Raw genomic sequence first — 16,123 nt, 5'->3', positions numbered from 1 at the left:
CACCCATACATGTAAAAAAAAATCATACAACTTATCTATGCATTGAAATAATATGTGATTTTCCATTTATATATAATTTTTAATGTATAAGTTAGTATGCTTTAAATTAAGGGGAAAAAGCAGGTTCAAACTAGTTTATTAATCTTAATAAAAGTCTAGTAAGACTAAATAATGAGAAAAACTAGGGCTAGTAAGATGTTTCGCTCAGTGATCAAAAATCTTTCTAAGCAAGCATATGGATCTATGTAAAAGCTGAGTGCAGTGGCTCATGCCTATAACACAGTGGTGGGAGACCGCAAAACAGAGAGAAGCTGGGGGCTCACTGGCCAGCCAGGCTATCCTAACTGGTGTGCTCTTGGTTCAGAAAGATGCTGTCCTAACAAGCAAGGTAGAGAGTGAAAACAGGAGATATCTGAAACTAATCTCTGGTGGTATGCACAGGCGCGCACACACCACACACAATTAATTAATTAATTAGTTAACTTCTAGGCAGGGGTTCTCTGTGTAGCCCTGGCTATTGTTCTATAGACCAAGCTGGCCTCAAACGCAGAGATCTACTTACCTCTGCCTACTGAATGCTACCACTGACAGGCCACAAAATAATTTTTAAAAGACAAAATTTAAGTAAACAAAACAAAACATATTTATAGATATGTTTTAAAATAGCAAATATTTTTAAAAATTAAATCAACCTGAAATAGTCAAGTTCCAAAGCTACAGTTATCAAAATTGTTACAAGAAGAAATTTTATGGTAGTTTAGTTTTAAAACATACTCAACCAGTAAAGTTTTGCTTCCTAAGAAAGCCTAGCTTCAATCATTTCAAGTAAGTTCAAACTTTCAGTAACAATTACTAATATAGACTGTTTTTAACATACAAAAAGAAAAGGAACAAAAGCAGCTACCTAACCCATTTTTATAAAGCTTATGTAAAAACTACCCAAGAATGAGACAGACAATCATCTTTCTTAACTAATGCATACGGATATAAAAACTTTATGAAATGGATTCAAGGCAAGAATGCTCTCCAGCAACAGGGGCAACTGGTAAAACTGACATAGGATACAATCAGTTAACTCAGAAGAGAATACTTATTAAACTTCCTTCTAGAAGCCTACAGGAAATGTCATAGTAATGCATGAATTCTCTGCATCAGGAAATCAGAGATGTCCAATATTACCTCTGCTGTTTGACACAATTTATACAAACAAAGCCCACCTGCCTACTGTATCAATAAAGATTCTAGAACAATGTATGGGGGGTCATGTTAAACATTAGAAGAAATGTGGTAAAACACTTGTTATTTTCAGTTGATGTCATCTTTAGTACATAAGAAATTTATAGTATCAAAACTCAGAATTAAGTTAGTTACCCAGGGATTGAAGAGATGGCTCAGAGGTTAAGAGCACTGACTGCTCTTCTAGAGATCCTGAGTTCAATTCCCAGCAACCACATAGTGGCTCACAACCATCTGTAATGGGATCCGATGCCCTCTTCTGGTGTGTCTGAAGAGAGCGACAGTGTATTCACATAAATAAAATAAATAAACCTTAAAAAAAAAGGTTAGTTACACAGAGCTGAGGGCAATGTGTAAGATTAGCCAGCAATAAATCAGCATTACCATGTCTCTATATAAATAATAAAAACCTTTAGATACAAGAGTTTTTCTCTTAGATATCCAAAATTTTAAAACCTTATTGTCAAAGTAGTGACTACTACACAAAAAAACAAATAAATCACAAGCTTACACCTTGAAGTTCACAGTGAACATATCAATCAATATAAGCACCCTCAGCTTAAGAAGTACCAGTACCTAGAATCCCTACTCAGACCTTCCCACTTGTTTCAAGGGCCAGGACCACCATCCTGTGTGCGTGGCTTTCCTCCTAAGACTACCGTGTACAAGTGAAATACATGGTCGATACTAAAACACACATAGACACAAAGCTTTTCCTCACCCAAATTCATGAGTGTTAGAAATTAAACTGAGACTTCCCTTTAATCAGTGATTAAAACATACCAATGAGCCGGGCAGTGGTGGCGCATGCCTTAAATCCCAGCACTTGGGAGGCAGAGGCAGGTGGATTTCTGAGTTCGAGGCCAGCCTGGTCTACAGAGTGAGTTCCAGGACAGCCAGGACTACACAGAGAAACCCTGTCTCAAAACAAAACAAAACAAAAAAAACCAAAAACAAACAAACAAACAAAAAAACCAAAAAACCCACACACCAGTGGACGTTCCATTTCTACCTGAAAAACAGATGTTCTTTTACTTATTTATTTTCATGTGTGAGGGTGTTTGCCTAAATGATTGTCTGTATCAATATGTCTGCCTAGTGCCTTTAGAAGTCAGAGGAGGACACTGGATCTCCTAGAACTGGAGTTACAGATGGTTGAGAGCCACTATGTGGGTCCTGGGAATTGAAGCTAAGTCGAATCCAGTGCTCTTAACCACTGAGCCATCTCTCCAGCCCTATAGATGGATTGATCGCTTGCTCCCTCCCCCTTGCCCTTCAGCGTTCTGCAGACTCTTTTCTTCTGGAACAGTATAAGACAGAACACAGACCTCGGCCACAGTGCTACGGATCCGGTCTACCACCTGTTCAAAAGCCACCAGGCTGAAGAGTGGCTGCTGCTTGAGCCGGTGCAACTCGGCAGCGAAAGTGTCCTCCTGGTTTTTCAAGATGGACCCTGTGGAGTATGACACATGACCATCAGACAGGAGTGGCCCAGGCAAATCTATCAGAGCTGTTTTGCTACAGCAGTCCGTGGCTGTCATCAGCCACACTAACCCAGCATGCTTGGCGCCGGTGTTACAGATGAAGAGCTTCTGAGGATGTGACCAACAGAGCAAGAGTGTTCTTACCTTTCCTTGTCAGGTTCACATTTTGATTCTCAAACATCTGGACAGACTCTCCAACAAAGAGGATTTTTTCAGCAACTCTCACTGGAATGTAGGATGGTAAAATCTCTACCCTCAGGGAAAACTGCTTCAGAGATGGGGCCAGCATGTTCTCTTCCTCAATTAGGCGCTGGTGAAGAAAATAACCTGTCAGGGAAGTATGATCCTAACTCGCAACCCATGATCTGTGTTATTGGTAAACAGGGTGGAAATGTGAAGTTACAATTCTTAAATCACCAGCACTGGAAATGTATTACTTTTCCATGGAGAATACTGGCACGGCAGAAAAGACTAAGTTCTTATCTTTTAATTTACCTTTGTGTATGTCAGTGTGGCACACGTGTGCTATCCTCACATCTTCCCTGAGACCAGGTCTCCTTGTTGTTCTGCTGTGTATGTTAAGCTAGCTAGCCTTCAGGCTTCCAGAGATGCTCCTATTTCTGCCTCCCATCTCTCTGCAGGAGCACTGAGATTACAGGTGTTCACAGTATACAGCATCTGGCTTTTATATGGGCTCTTGGAATTTGAACCCAGGTCCTCACATTTACACAAGCACTTTGGCCAATAGAATCAATCCCTCAGCCTAGCACTGAGTTTTAAAATATAAAACTCATCACTAAACTTGTAAGAGCATGTAATGTGGAAAGGAGAAACAAGGATTTCAAAATCACTTGCATTTTGTAGTCTTTAACTTAAGAGAAGGCCCCATGTTTCTAACCACTCCACTCATGGAAGGCAGCCAGGCTGTGATGAGCCAGGGTTGGCAGGTGAGTTGGGTGCAGGTGTTCCTGACTGGTGGCTGCCCTGGGCTTCCTGCTGTGTCCTCACCAAGTCCTGCAGTTCTCTCAGTTGTTTTCCTGTCAGGCCTCCAATGCCCAGATCCTCTTCATCCTCTTCCAGCTGGGCACTGATATTACCAGAAGATGGACCCTGTTTGATGAAGAACTCTTCATGCTGGTCCAAAAGGAGTCCATGCAGCATCCAGGCCGAGAGCTGTTTATACATAACTCCATGGCATACAGCCAGGATTCTGAGAAGAGAAGGAAGCAAGAGCTTTACCAGTCTACTTAGAATACTGAGACTCACCACGGCCAGAAATCATGTTTGAAATTTTGATAGGACAGACAGAAGCTTGATAGTTTAGTGAGTGAATCATGGAAGAGACAAGATAAAGATAACTGTGATAATTCTATTGCTTAGACAGACTGATTAAACTTTCATACGTAAGTATAGACTTAAGTCTAACCTGTACTATATACTTGATTAAACTCAGGAAATATTTTTTTAGGAAAAATAATTTTGTTCTTTGTGTAAGATCCAAAACTAATGAGTCTTATATAAGTAGATGTAACGGAGTCACTTTTTGCTGAACATAGCCTTGACTTTATTTTTCTTGGAACTGCATAGGGAAAAAGATTCAATATATGAATAACAGGTTGACAAAAAAACAGATTTGTCAGTAAAATGCAGAAACCAAAATAAAATAAAATGCAGGAAGGTAGTTGGGGAATGGATATCGAGGTCCTGAAGGGTGGCCAGAGGGCATATTCATTATGAAGAGATAAAGGTATCTTTGCAACAGAGAAACCTGACGGATACATTATCAACTCCACAGAAGTATCATGGGATAAACTTACTTTCTGACACAATGTCATGCATGTAGTCTTCTTGCTAAAAATGTTTAACCCGAATCTAATCAGGAAGAAGGAATCAGAAAAGTTTAAACTGTGGGTATCCAACAGACAAGTGTTTAAGAGTTCCTGAGTGTTATCATCACAGAAAACAACAAAAGGGAAGCTGTCTCACAGTTCTAAAGGTTTTTAAAATTTTTTTCTATTTTATGTATATGTGTGCTTTTGTATGTGTGTCAACCTGGGTACATGTACCTGTGAAAGAGAGGTGACTAATCCTACTAGAGCTGCAGTTACAGATAGTTGTGAGTTGCCATGTGGGTGCTGAGAACTGAACCATGTCCTGAGAAAAGCAGTAATTGCTCCTAACCACTGAGCTATCTATTCTACTCTAGGGAGCTGTTTCAAACTGAAGGAGACTTTAAAAAGCTCAGGAACATGAGGGCTCATGCCTGTAATTCCAGCAATTGAAGGATGAGGCAGGAGGATCACTATGAGTTCAAGGAGGGTCTAGGCTGTTGACTGAGACTCTGAATTAAAAAACTAAACACGCACACACACGCACATCAAGAAAATGAAAAGAGGCCAGAATAGAGAGATAGACTTAAAAAGACATAACTAAATGCAACATATAAAAATGTACTAGATTCTGGATTGTGAAAAACAGAACAGCTATACTAGACTTTTGGGGGAACAAATGGAGAAATCTCAAAATATTCTTTAAGTATCATATTAATTTTTTGGTGAATAATACGGTATTGAGGTCATATTTAAAAAGAGAGAATGCCTCACTTCTAAAGAGACATAGGCTAACTATTTAGGAGTTAAGTGAGGATATCTGCAGCTACTCTCTAATGTCCCAACAACAAAACTGGAAGACGTGTGTGTACATACTTCACATGCATACAGGAGAAAGAAAAAAGACGGATTAGGCAAAATGTTAACAGTCGGTAAAATTAAAGGATAATCAAGTGCTTTACATTTAATTTCTTTGTAAGATTGATATTTTTCAAAATGAGAGCGGTGGGAAAAGGAAATAGAACTTTAGTCTACTATTTAAAGTACAAAACTCAAAGGAAATTCTTTATTAAAATCAAACAATTAAATAGTACTCTGGCCAGGGAAGCAGGTAGGCTAACCTCTCCCTTTGCTCTTACAAATCCAATCCCCAGTCTCACCCCCAGCTCTGTAGTGGAACACCTGCATCAGCCTCCTTTGCCCTCCATCCCCATCTCCTTTAGTTTACACAGACCTTTGTCTCCTAACCTCCCTCCCCCACTCGCTTTATCCCAGCCCAACTCCAGCAGGCACTCCCTTGGGAACCCACAGGCACTAACTAGGAAGTGAGTAGGCTAACTCCAGATCTTTGCTCTCCCTCTATTCCTCCATATCCAATCGCCCAGTCTCACCTCCAGCTCTGTAGCAGACAGACCTGCTGTGGACTCTCCTCACTCTCTGCCACCATTCCTAGGGGACTAGGCAGAGCCTGCTGAAGCCCCTCAGTCCCTTCCCCAGCCAATTCCCTTTCCTAAGTGTCAGCTCCCAATATTTAGAGTCACATCTTATCTGGAACCCCTAGTGGCCACAACAATCAGGACCCCAGAAGATTTTTCTACCAGACAACACACAGCCACCACACTCTTAAGAACCAGAGAAGAAGCAGAAACCAAAGAACAAAACACCCACTCAACAAAGACAAGACCAGATATCAGTACCTAGAATTATAATCTTCCCAAGCCCAGATACCTAGATACCAGTATGAAAACACAGTAACAGCCAGGACAATATATCTTTACTAGAGCCTAACTACCCACAGCAGGCCCTGTATTGCAACATAGATGAATCACAAGAAAAAGACCTTCAAATGGCCTATATGAATATGATAAAGGTCACTAAAGAGGAAATGAATTAAATCCCTGAAAGAAATCTATGGAGAGATAAAGTGTGGAGCAGGGACAGAAGGAAAGGCTATCCAAAGACTGTCCCACCTGGGGATCCATCCCAGATAAAAACCACCAAACCCAGACACTAGCACAGATGCCGGGAAGTGCTTGCTGATGGGAGCCTGATATAGCTGTCTCCCGAGAGGCTCTGCCAGAGCCTGACAAATACAGAGGCAGATGCTTGCAGCCAACCATTGGACTGAGTGCGGAGTCCCCGATGGAGGAGTTGGAGAAGGGACTGAAGGAGCTGATGGGGTCTGCAGCCCCATGGGGGGAGCAACAGTGTTAACTGGCCAGACTCCCCAGAGCTCCCAGGGACTGGACCACCAACCAAAGAGTACATATGGAGGGACCCATGGCTCTGGCTACATACGTGGCCTTGTTGGACATAAGTGGGAGGAGCAGCCCTTGGGCCTGAGGGGGTTTGATGACCTAGTGTAGGGGAATGCCAGGGCAAGAAGGCAGGAGTAGGTGGATGGGTGGGTGGTGGTGGTGGGGGAGGATAAGATAGGGGGTTCTGGAGGAGAGACCTGGAGATGGGATAACATTTGAAATGTAAATAAAGAAAATATCCAATTTTAAAAAAAGATATCTATGGAGACACAAACGAACAGTGTAAGGAAATAAATAAAACCATGCAAGACATGAAAATGGAAATAGAATCAATAAAGAAAACCCAAACTGAGGGAAATCTGGAAACAAAAAATGTAGGAACTTGAACAGGAACCTCAGAGACAAGCCTCACTGAGAGAATACAAGAGACAGAAGAGAGAATTTCAGGCATGGAAGACAAGATAGAAGAAATAAATTCCTTGGTCAAAGAAAATGTTAATCTGAAAAACTCCTGGCACAAAACAACCAGGAATCTGGGACATGATGAAAAGACCAAATCTAAAAATAATATAAACAGAGGAAAGAGAAAAAATCAAAGTCAAAGGCATAGACAGCATTTTCAACAAAATCATAGAGGAAAATTCCCCTAACCTAAAGGAGGAGATGCCGGTCAAGTACAGGAAGTTCACAGAACACAAAATAGACTGGACCAGAAAAGAAAGTCCACCTAGCACATAATAATCAAAACACTAAACCTACAGAACAAAGAAAGAATATTAAAAGCTGCAAGGGAAAAAGAGCAAGTAACATATAAGGGCATACCCAGTAGAATAACACCTGACTTCTCAAAGGAGACTCCAAAAGCCAGAAGGGCCTGGGCAGATGTGTTATGGATTCTAAGAGACCACAGACACCAGTCCAGACTACTATACCCAGCAAAACTTCCAATCACCATTGATGGACAAAATCAGACATTCCATGGTAAAACCAAATTTAAGCAATATCTATTTACAAATTCTGCCTTACAGAAGGTGCTAGGAGGAAAACTCCAACCTAGAGGTCAACTATCCCCAGAAAAACACAAGTAGTGAATAATTCTGGACAGCAAATCAAAAAAGGAGAAACACCACCACCACCACCACCACCACCACCACCACCACCACCACCACCACCACCACCACCACCACCACCACCAAAATAACCAGAATCAACAAACACTGCTCACCTTATCATCAAGAACAGATATTACCTAAAGGTAAAGCAACGGAAAAAGCTATTCTAAGCAAATGAAACTAAGAAGCAAGGGGTGCAGACATTTTAATATCTGGCAAAACAGACGTTAAACCAAAACTAAGAAGAAGAGACAGGAAATACACTATGTACTCATCAAAGGAAAATTCCAAGAAGATACTCAATTCTTAACATCGGAGTATCAAACACAAGAACACCCACGTTCATAAAAGAAATATGGCCACAGCTTAAATCACATACCAACCCTCAGACACTAACAGTGGTAAACTTCAATATCCCACTCTCTCCAATAAACAGGTCATTTAGACAAAAACTAAACAGACAAACACTGAAGCTAACTGATGTTATAAACCAAATGGACTTAACAGGTATTTACAGAACATTTCACCCAGTCACAAAAGAATATACCTTCTTCTTGGTGCCTCATAATTGACCACATACTTGTATACAAAGCAGGTCTCTAGAGTTACAAGAAAATTGAAATATCACCCTATATCCTATCTGACTAGATTAAAACTGGATATCAATAATAACAGAAACCTTAGAGACTCATAGAAACTAAACAACTCACAACTGAATGAAAAATGGGCCAAGACAGAAATTAAAAAAGGAAGATTTTCTAGAATTAAATGAAAATGAATAGACAACATATCAAAACTTATCAAATAAAATGAAGGCTATTCTAAGTGGCAAGTTCATAGCATTAAGTGCCTACATAAAAAAACTGAAGAGATGGGGTTGGTAAGATGGCTGAGCAGGTAAGAGCACTGGCTGGTCCTGAGTTCAATTCCCAGCAACCATATGGTGGTTCATGACCATCTATAAAGTGTCCTGATGCCCTAATCTGGCATGCAGGTGTACCTGCAGATGGAATACTCACATTAAAAAAATAGACAAACAAATAGAGTTGTCATTTATTAAAAAAAAAGAAAAAAAATTGGAGAGATCTCATACTTAACAGCACACCTGAAGGCTCTGGAACAGAAAGAACTCACATTCAAATGAAGTAGACAGCAAAAAACAATCATACTCAGGATGAAATCAGTGAAGAGTTCATGTCAATACTCCAATTATTTCACAAAACAGAAACAGAAAGAACACTGCCCAATTTGTTTCATGGGGCCAGTTACCTGATACTCAAACCACATAAACATCAAGACCCATCAAAGGAGAATTACAGACCAATTTTGAGTACACTGATACAAAAATCCTTAATAATATACTTGCAAATAGAATCCAAGAACACATTAAGATGATCCACCTGCTATGACCTGAAAATAAACCACAAGTAAAGTCACTTGACTCCCTCCTCTATTTGAAATACTTATGGAAACCAGGACTTACTTTTCTAATGCACTTCGAACAGGAGGCAACCCCCCACAGCTATGTTTGTAAACTGTTTCCAGGATTTGACAGCCATGAATCTGTGGAAAATATAGCCTTATCAATCTAGGTTATATAAACTCATATTCTACATCAATCAAGAAAGCGCAGTCCAGTAGAGAAGGCTAATATAGTCCCTCACAAGATTTCTATATAGTCAATTTGCAAAGGCAGACAGACTCCTCTGCCCTTAACATCAGTGTTACCTGTTGTCTCAGGTTTCTAAAGCTGTGACAAACACCAGGATTAAAGGCAACTTGTTGGGGAAAGGGTTATTTCAGTTCATAGGCCATTATGAAAGCAAGTAGGGGCAAGAGCTCATGGCAGTAACTCAAGTAAAGGCCATAGGGAAATGCTGCTTACTGTGGCCAATCCCAGCTCCATGGCTGGCTCAACCTGCCTTATCCAAGACCACCTGCCCAGGTGTGGCACTGCCTGTAATGACCTGGGCCTCCCACAGCAATCATTAATAAGAAAATGCACTATAAATTTGCCCACAGGTAATCTGATGGAGGTTCCTTTTCTCAAATGACTCTAGTTCATCAAGATGGTAAAAAAAAAAAAAAAAAAAAAAATTGCCGGGCAGAGGTGGTGCATGCCTTTAATCCCAGCACTTGGGAGGCAGAGGCAGGCAGATTTCTGAGTTCGAGGCCAGCCTGGTCTACAGAGTGAGTTCCAGGACAGCCAGGGCTACACAGAGAAACCCTGTCTCGAAAAAACCAAAAAAATAAATAAATAAATAAAAAATAAAAAAATAAAAAAAATAAACAAATGCAAATTTTGGGAGTAAACCTATGGTTTAACAAGCATTCCAGGTGCTTGTTAATACATTTTAGTAAACACGTTAGTTTGAGAGGCAATTCACTGAAAAAACCAGAGTCATGGGGAATTGGCATTTCAAAACCAAGGAAAAGTCTTACATAAGGTTCAAGTCAGACTACTTATTTGGTAGGAACCCTGTGCCTAATTGGAAGTCTCTGTGCCCTCCAGGCTTTTCTTACAAATCACTTTTGAGGTATAATTTGTATATCCTAAATTTATATGCCTATCTTAAGTATATTATTTAAGCACTTTTAGTAAATTTACAGTCTTACACAACCATCACTCTGATATAAGTTTACAATACTCTATCACTGTTAAAACAATCTCCTTAGGAGAGCCCATTTGCAGTTGGTCCCCATTCTCCCCTTCACACCTCAGTTTTTACCCGGAGCACCAGCACATAGTTTCTATTATCACTACCTGGCCAGGTAGGAAGGGTCACTCATCTGAGTCCCTCTATTTGGTCCCCATTCTTCCTGTAGCCAATGGAAGCTGAAAGTTAACTGAGATATGCAGCTAGGCATCGACTTCTGTAGACTCACTAAGAACTCCATTCATGTAGGAGGTTCCCACCCATTTCAAGTGTAATAGAGTGGTTAAGAGCACAGTCTTTGAGTTAGACACATCTTGTTCTCTATGACCTTGAACATATGTAATTACATATGTAAAGCCCTCAGCAAGTGCACAGTACAGAGCAGTAAGGATTGTACTTTAGTGAGGGCAGTCATCTCTGAAGCACTTTCCTACTGGCTTTGCTAGCAGAGTCAATGGAGCAGAACTTTACATTTCTACACTCACTGAAAAAGTAAAGCAGCTACCGTGTAAGTCAATTGGTTAACTACACTACAAATAACAACCTAAGGCACAGATACTACAGCCAGAAAACATGGAGAACTGAGCTGAGCATAATTAATTTGTCTACTTAGTCCAATAATTGGTAAACAGAAGAAAAGAATTCCTATAGTATAAAATACCTAAGGAGTTTCCTCATAGATATTAACTCCACTCAAAAAAAGACAATCTTCTGATGTGGGGGACTTACTTGTTCAATGTGTGATGAAACCTGTGACAATGGGTGTCATGCATGACTACAACAAGCTGAGTTTACCCAGTGATTCTTAACTCTCAGAAAACCATCTTCTTTCTTTCTAAGTGGGTTTCTTGTCCATATTCAACGTCAGTGGTTTTAAGCCCTTAGTACAACCTGCTTTCACCACCAAACACCCAAAGTATTTTCTCTAACCTCAGCAACATTCTTAGGTAGATCTACATACTCTACTTTCTCAATCACAAGGTGTCTAAAGAAATCATAATGTCTTATTCTTGCATGTCTGACATTCTGTATGAACTACAAAAAGATAATGCTAAACAAATATTAAAAGCAGTGTCTTCCAAAAAAAGACTTTTACAGTAGCATTGATTATTAAATTTTCTTTGAAGTTTATCACAACAAAGTTCTCACCTTTTGGCTTTTAATTTGCTCCACTACAACCATCACAGAGGGAAAAAGGAGCTGGAACTGCAAAGCAGAGAAAACTCAGGGTGTGAATTAAATACAGGATTAAAAAGAGATCAACTCAAGATTAAAAGTGCACACCTTAATCCTAGCACTAGGGAGGCAGAGGTAGGTAGACCTGTGAAATCGAGGCCAGCCTAGTCAAGTTGAGCATCCTAAATCAATCTGACATTGAAACACTTTGTACTCTGAGTCTTGTGTCCCTGCCACTATCCATGTCAACAGGACAATATTCATATCACATTAAGGGCTAATTAAATGTGGAACTCTTTTTGTTCAGTTTTGTTTTTTTTAAGCTGGCCTAGAACTCACTGAAGAAAACTTGTAGTCTAGGTTAGCCCCTTCTTCCTGAGCATCAGGATGACAGGGAGACACCACATACACCACACTCTTAAAGCACTTCTCAGCTACCAAAGCACAGCTAATAAAATTCAGAAAATATATTTACTGGGCTTTGACCTTAGGTTAAAAAGTTTTTAATTTAGTGCCACAGATTAGGATTATTTAAAAACAGCAACAGACTCCAAAGTATTTTAGCATTCCAAGGCATACCTGATCTAAGGAGTAATTGACATGTGATATGGAGAGATGTGGGTCAGCCAGGAACTGCAATAAAAGCACACACTTATCAGAATCCTACACACATAACTTGAATTGATTTGCTCTATATAAACTATGAGAGAATGTGACAATGAGCTCGGTGTTTGCTTTAAGCTCTGCAGAACTAATAGATAGAGTTAGTTTTCAGATGGCAAGTCCACTGTGTAACCACTTTGAATACTGTACCCTCTAGCCACACAGCTCACTCTTAACTAGCTGACCTTATCAAAGGCCACTTCTGAGTCAAGAACATGCTCTACTCTGCTATCCCCTCAGGATGCTGTTTTCTATATTACCTCCTTCTCACCTCTTGTTCCAAATCAAGCAGTGCTTGGCGATAAGGCTGCAAAACTGAATCCAGCCCTGTGCAGAAGGCTCTCAGGTAGATCCCATGCAGTCCGCCTTGGCCCTGCTGGGATGGATGGTGATCCTGCAAATAAACAAAGAAAAGGGCAACTTCTCAGCTCAGAACCAGAAACCCAAGAAGACACTGTCTTTTACTAGTAGTACTTATATCTTTTATAAATAATTCCATATCAAGCAGTGTTTTAGCAGGAGAAAGAGGAAAAATGACTGAAGATAAAGTATATTTGAGGGGGCTCATAAAGAAGTGCTGACATGACCTCTCCATGGCCATAGTATGGTTAAGGGAAAGGTTTTCTTGTAGGATTTGGTTTCTAGTGTCTGTTGTTTGACATGATTTTTCTTGAAGAAATACAATACACACACACACACACACACACACACACACACACCCCTTCCTCTAGTCACTAGATGGGAAGCCATGACAGACCAAAGTATAGATACCACTGTGAACCAATCAGTTTTATTTGGGTTATTTACAAGAGTATAAGTGAGGGGTTACTTGCCAAACTCCAGTCTAACATGGGTGACAGCTCACAAATCTGAGAACCTGGAGCACACTACATAGCCTACAGGCAGCTCAACAGGTTGGATTATCCTGTCCAGGTAGCTCAGTTAGTCTGAATGTCTTCTAAGCTGGTTTCTATTTCTTTTGGGCTGCTTCAAAGGGAGGGGTCTGGATTTAGAGACTTCCTGAAGCTATTCTAAGTTACTGACTTTCTGTCTTAAGGTACTTCTCCCAGTGGTAGCTCATAACTACTGGTAATTCTAGTTCCTGGAGGATTCAATAACCTTCTGGCCTGGGCAGGTACAAGACCTGTACATGGTGCACATATATGCAGCAAGTAGAACTCAAACCCATGAAATAGAAACAGTAAGACTCTCATTGAGGGGTTATATAAAATATGGCTTGTCTTTCAGGAATCTTGCAAGCTGTTTGGTTGGTCCCTGCAGCTTGGCTTGATTGAGTCTTCTCTGTAGCTGGGCTTGTCTGAGAATGACTCAGTAGTCTGTATTATTTATTTTTTGGAGGGAGGAGCCTAATGAATCTGGTCAGTTTCATATAAAACTTCTCATATAGTTTTATATGAGGAAGTAATGATTAACAGTTAGCTAGAGGCTATAAGGGAGGTAGAGATCTGGGTAACCAGGCTTTCAGAGTACAGAAGTACAGAATGCAGCACCAGATGTGTTACAGAAGCTTGGGTTCAGAGGTTAGAAAACACAATGTAGTCAGCCAGAAGATGCTACGAAAAATACCAGAAGGATCCTCAAGTTCCTAAAGAGAAATGTTCATAGAATGGACATGGGAGCAGACTGGTTTACAACCAGCCAATTTTATTCTGCTCTTATGGCAATACAGAAAAGCAGAATGAGTCTTCATTTATCACTCATTAACACAAATGTTGTTACTGTTATTTAAAAAAAACAAACAAACAACAGCACAGCACCATAGGACTTTCTTTAGAACTTGAGAAGTAGGAATTCTCATGCAATCTCATTATACAAAATCTGTGCAAGAACGAGTAGAGAATTTTTGCTGTTACCCGAGAAAATCCAATCAGCAATCCTGCCTTCCCTCGAGCATTTCCAGTGATTTATAAACTCGGGAGTATTCCAGAAATTCCTCACTTACTTTACCAGTGAGTTCACTGAGAGCCTGACAGCACTCTTGCCCTGTAGAAGCCCATATCCAGAGAACAGAATCCTACCTGTTGCTGCACATGGCCTGTATACTGTTCAATGAACTCAGTGAATCGAATGTAGTCTGTGCCAAGCCGGCAGAGTCGATTCAGGACACTAGTCTCACTGGGGTGAAGAAATGGAAAATCCTGGGAAACCTGCAAGAAAAGAGATAGTCATAAAGAAAGCTAATGCCTGCTAGTCACCAACCAAGGCTCTTTAGGGCTTAAAATGCTTTACATTCTCTTTTCTATTTCCTTTCCTTAAGGCGCCCATGGTTTACTTGGCTTTAATTTTCCTTGTTACTGGGTTGGTATTCTGATAAACAAGGTATTGTTACACTATTACAAGGTAGTATTCCTCATCCAGATGTAATTCCTTGTTCTTAAAATACGTAACCTAGAGTAAAGAATTCACATAATAGGGGCTTGGAAAGATGTTCTGGGACTCTCATAGTAGAAAATTCTTGCAAGTTGTCCTCTGACCTATGCAGAGGGGAGAGGAGAGACAGGACAAACAGAGAAACAGGGACAGAAACTCCCTTGGCTTGTATCTTCAAATTATGTTTTGCTTGAAAGCTTAGGCAAGTTATGTTATGGCACCTTGAGAGGTCTTAGTCTTAGAGGTCATAATGTCTTAGTTTTCATAAGTAAAAAGTGGAGACAACTGTGATAATTAGATAATATATATAAATGATAGGTGTTAATCACAGTTAAGTGTTCAATATATGTGTATGTACCTGCCTTTTATTACTGATGACATTTCTACAGTTATCATCAAATCTGAACACTTCTTGTTTACAGAGTTTTAGAAAAGTTCTAGGTTTAAGATCAGTGAAATGGCTCAGAGGGTCGGGCATTTGCTACACAAACCTGAAGACTTGAGTTTAATTCCTGAAACCTACATAAAGGTGGAAAGAGACAAGTGACTCTACAAAGTTGACCTCTTCAGACACGCTGTGACATGTATGCCCTCACTCATACGACATACACACATACGCTAGTTTAAAAAAATTCTAGTTTAGGCTTAATTACCTTGAAAAAGTAAACTCCACCTTAAAGTTACTGATACCATTTTATACAACACACTTAGAGAGCCGCACTTGTAGCTGTCATTCTTTTGTTCTCTGCCTGTCTCTGCCCTCTGTTTCCTTCTTTTCTTTCTTTTTTGAGAGAGGGTTCCACATTGAAGCCCCAGCAGGACTTGAAACACAGCAATAATCCTACTTCGGGTTCCCAAAGGCTGGGATTACAGTCACAAACATTTTGTTTGGCTTCAAGTCAGTCTATTAAACTCAATGTTGCCAATTTTGTTTCAGCAAAATATTGAGTATCATGCTACATCTGGGTTTCTCACAGGGGGAGGGGGAGAGAAAGAAAGGAGAAGAAGAGAGGAAGAGAAAACAACTAATCCGTACATTTTCCTTATACTCTTCTATTACAGGAAAACCCCTTTCAAGTTCTTCACCTGACACAGAAGTTTCCAAAGAAAGGAGGGAAACACCATATGCTTACAAATTCATTTTTTTCATCCAACACAATTTACTGAGTATTGTGTCTTGATCTCGTTGTATATATTCCCACTACTTTCAAAATTCAATTTGAATCAATGCAAGCGTGAATATACAGGAGTGCCCTATCTCTCCCCGCTTTTCCTCAAATAACAAACTATCATCTTATTTCAGCTACACATTTAGGG

The 16,123-nt window shown here is 40.1% G+C and overlaps 1 protein-coding gene across 2 annotated transcripts in view; it reads right to left on the bottom strand.

Annotated features, from left to right (window-relative positions):
• Tubgcp4 (tubulin gamma complex component 4) overlaps positions 1–16,123 on the bottom strand; it is a 28,892-nt gene that overhangs the window by 12,207 nt on the left and 562 nt on the right. For both annotated transcript variants that reach the window (XM_034494456.2, XM_034494457.2), the window contains exons 2-9: positions 14,455–14,583; positions 12,687–12,809; positions 12,332–12,385; positions 11,726–11,782; positions 9,403–9,482; positions 3,729–3,930; positions 2,865–3,030; positions 2,565–2,689 (exon numbers count right to left, since the gene is read on the bottom strand). In XM_034494456.2, coding sequence (XP_034350347.1) covers positions 2,565–2,689; positions 2,865–3,030; positions 3,729–3,930; positions 9,403–9,482; positions 11,726–11,782; positions 12,332–12,385; positions 12,687–12,809; positions 14,455–14,583 — 936 coding nt within the window. The remainder of the gene's footprint in view (positions 1–2,564; positions 2,690–2,864; positions 3,031–3,728; positions 3,931–9,402; positions 9,483–11,725; positions 11,783–12,331; positions 12,386–12,686; positions 12,810–14,454; positions 14,584–16,123) is intronic.

Source organism: Arvicanthis niloticus, chromosome 2 (assembly GCF_011762505.2).
Source record: "Arvicanthis niloticus isolate mArvNil1 chromosome 2, mArvNil1.pat.X, whole genome shotgun sequence".
Classification (NCBI taxonomy): domain Eukaryota; kingdom Metazoa; phylum Chordata; class Mammalia; order Rodentia; family Muridae; genus Arvicanthis; species Arvicanthis niloticus.
Note: the sequence above shows the minus strand (reverse complement) of the source record. Positions and strands in the feature narration are given on the sequence as shown.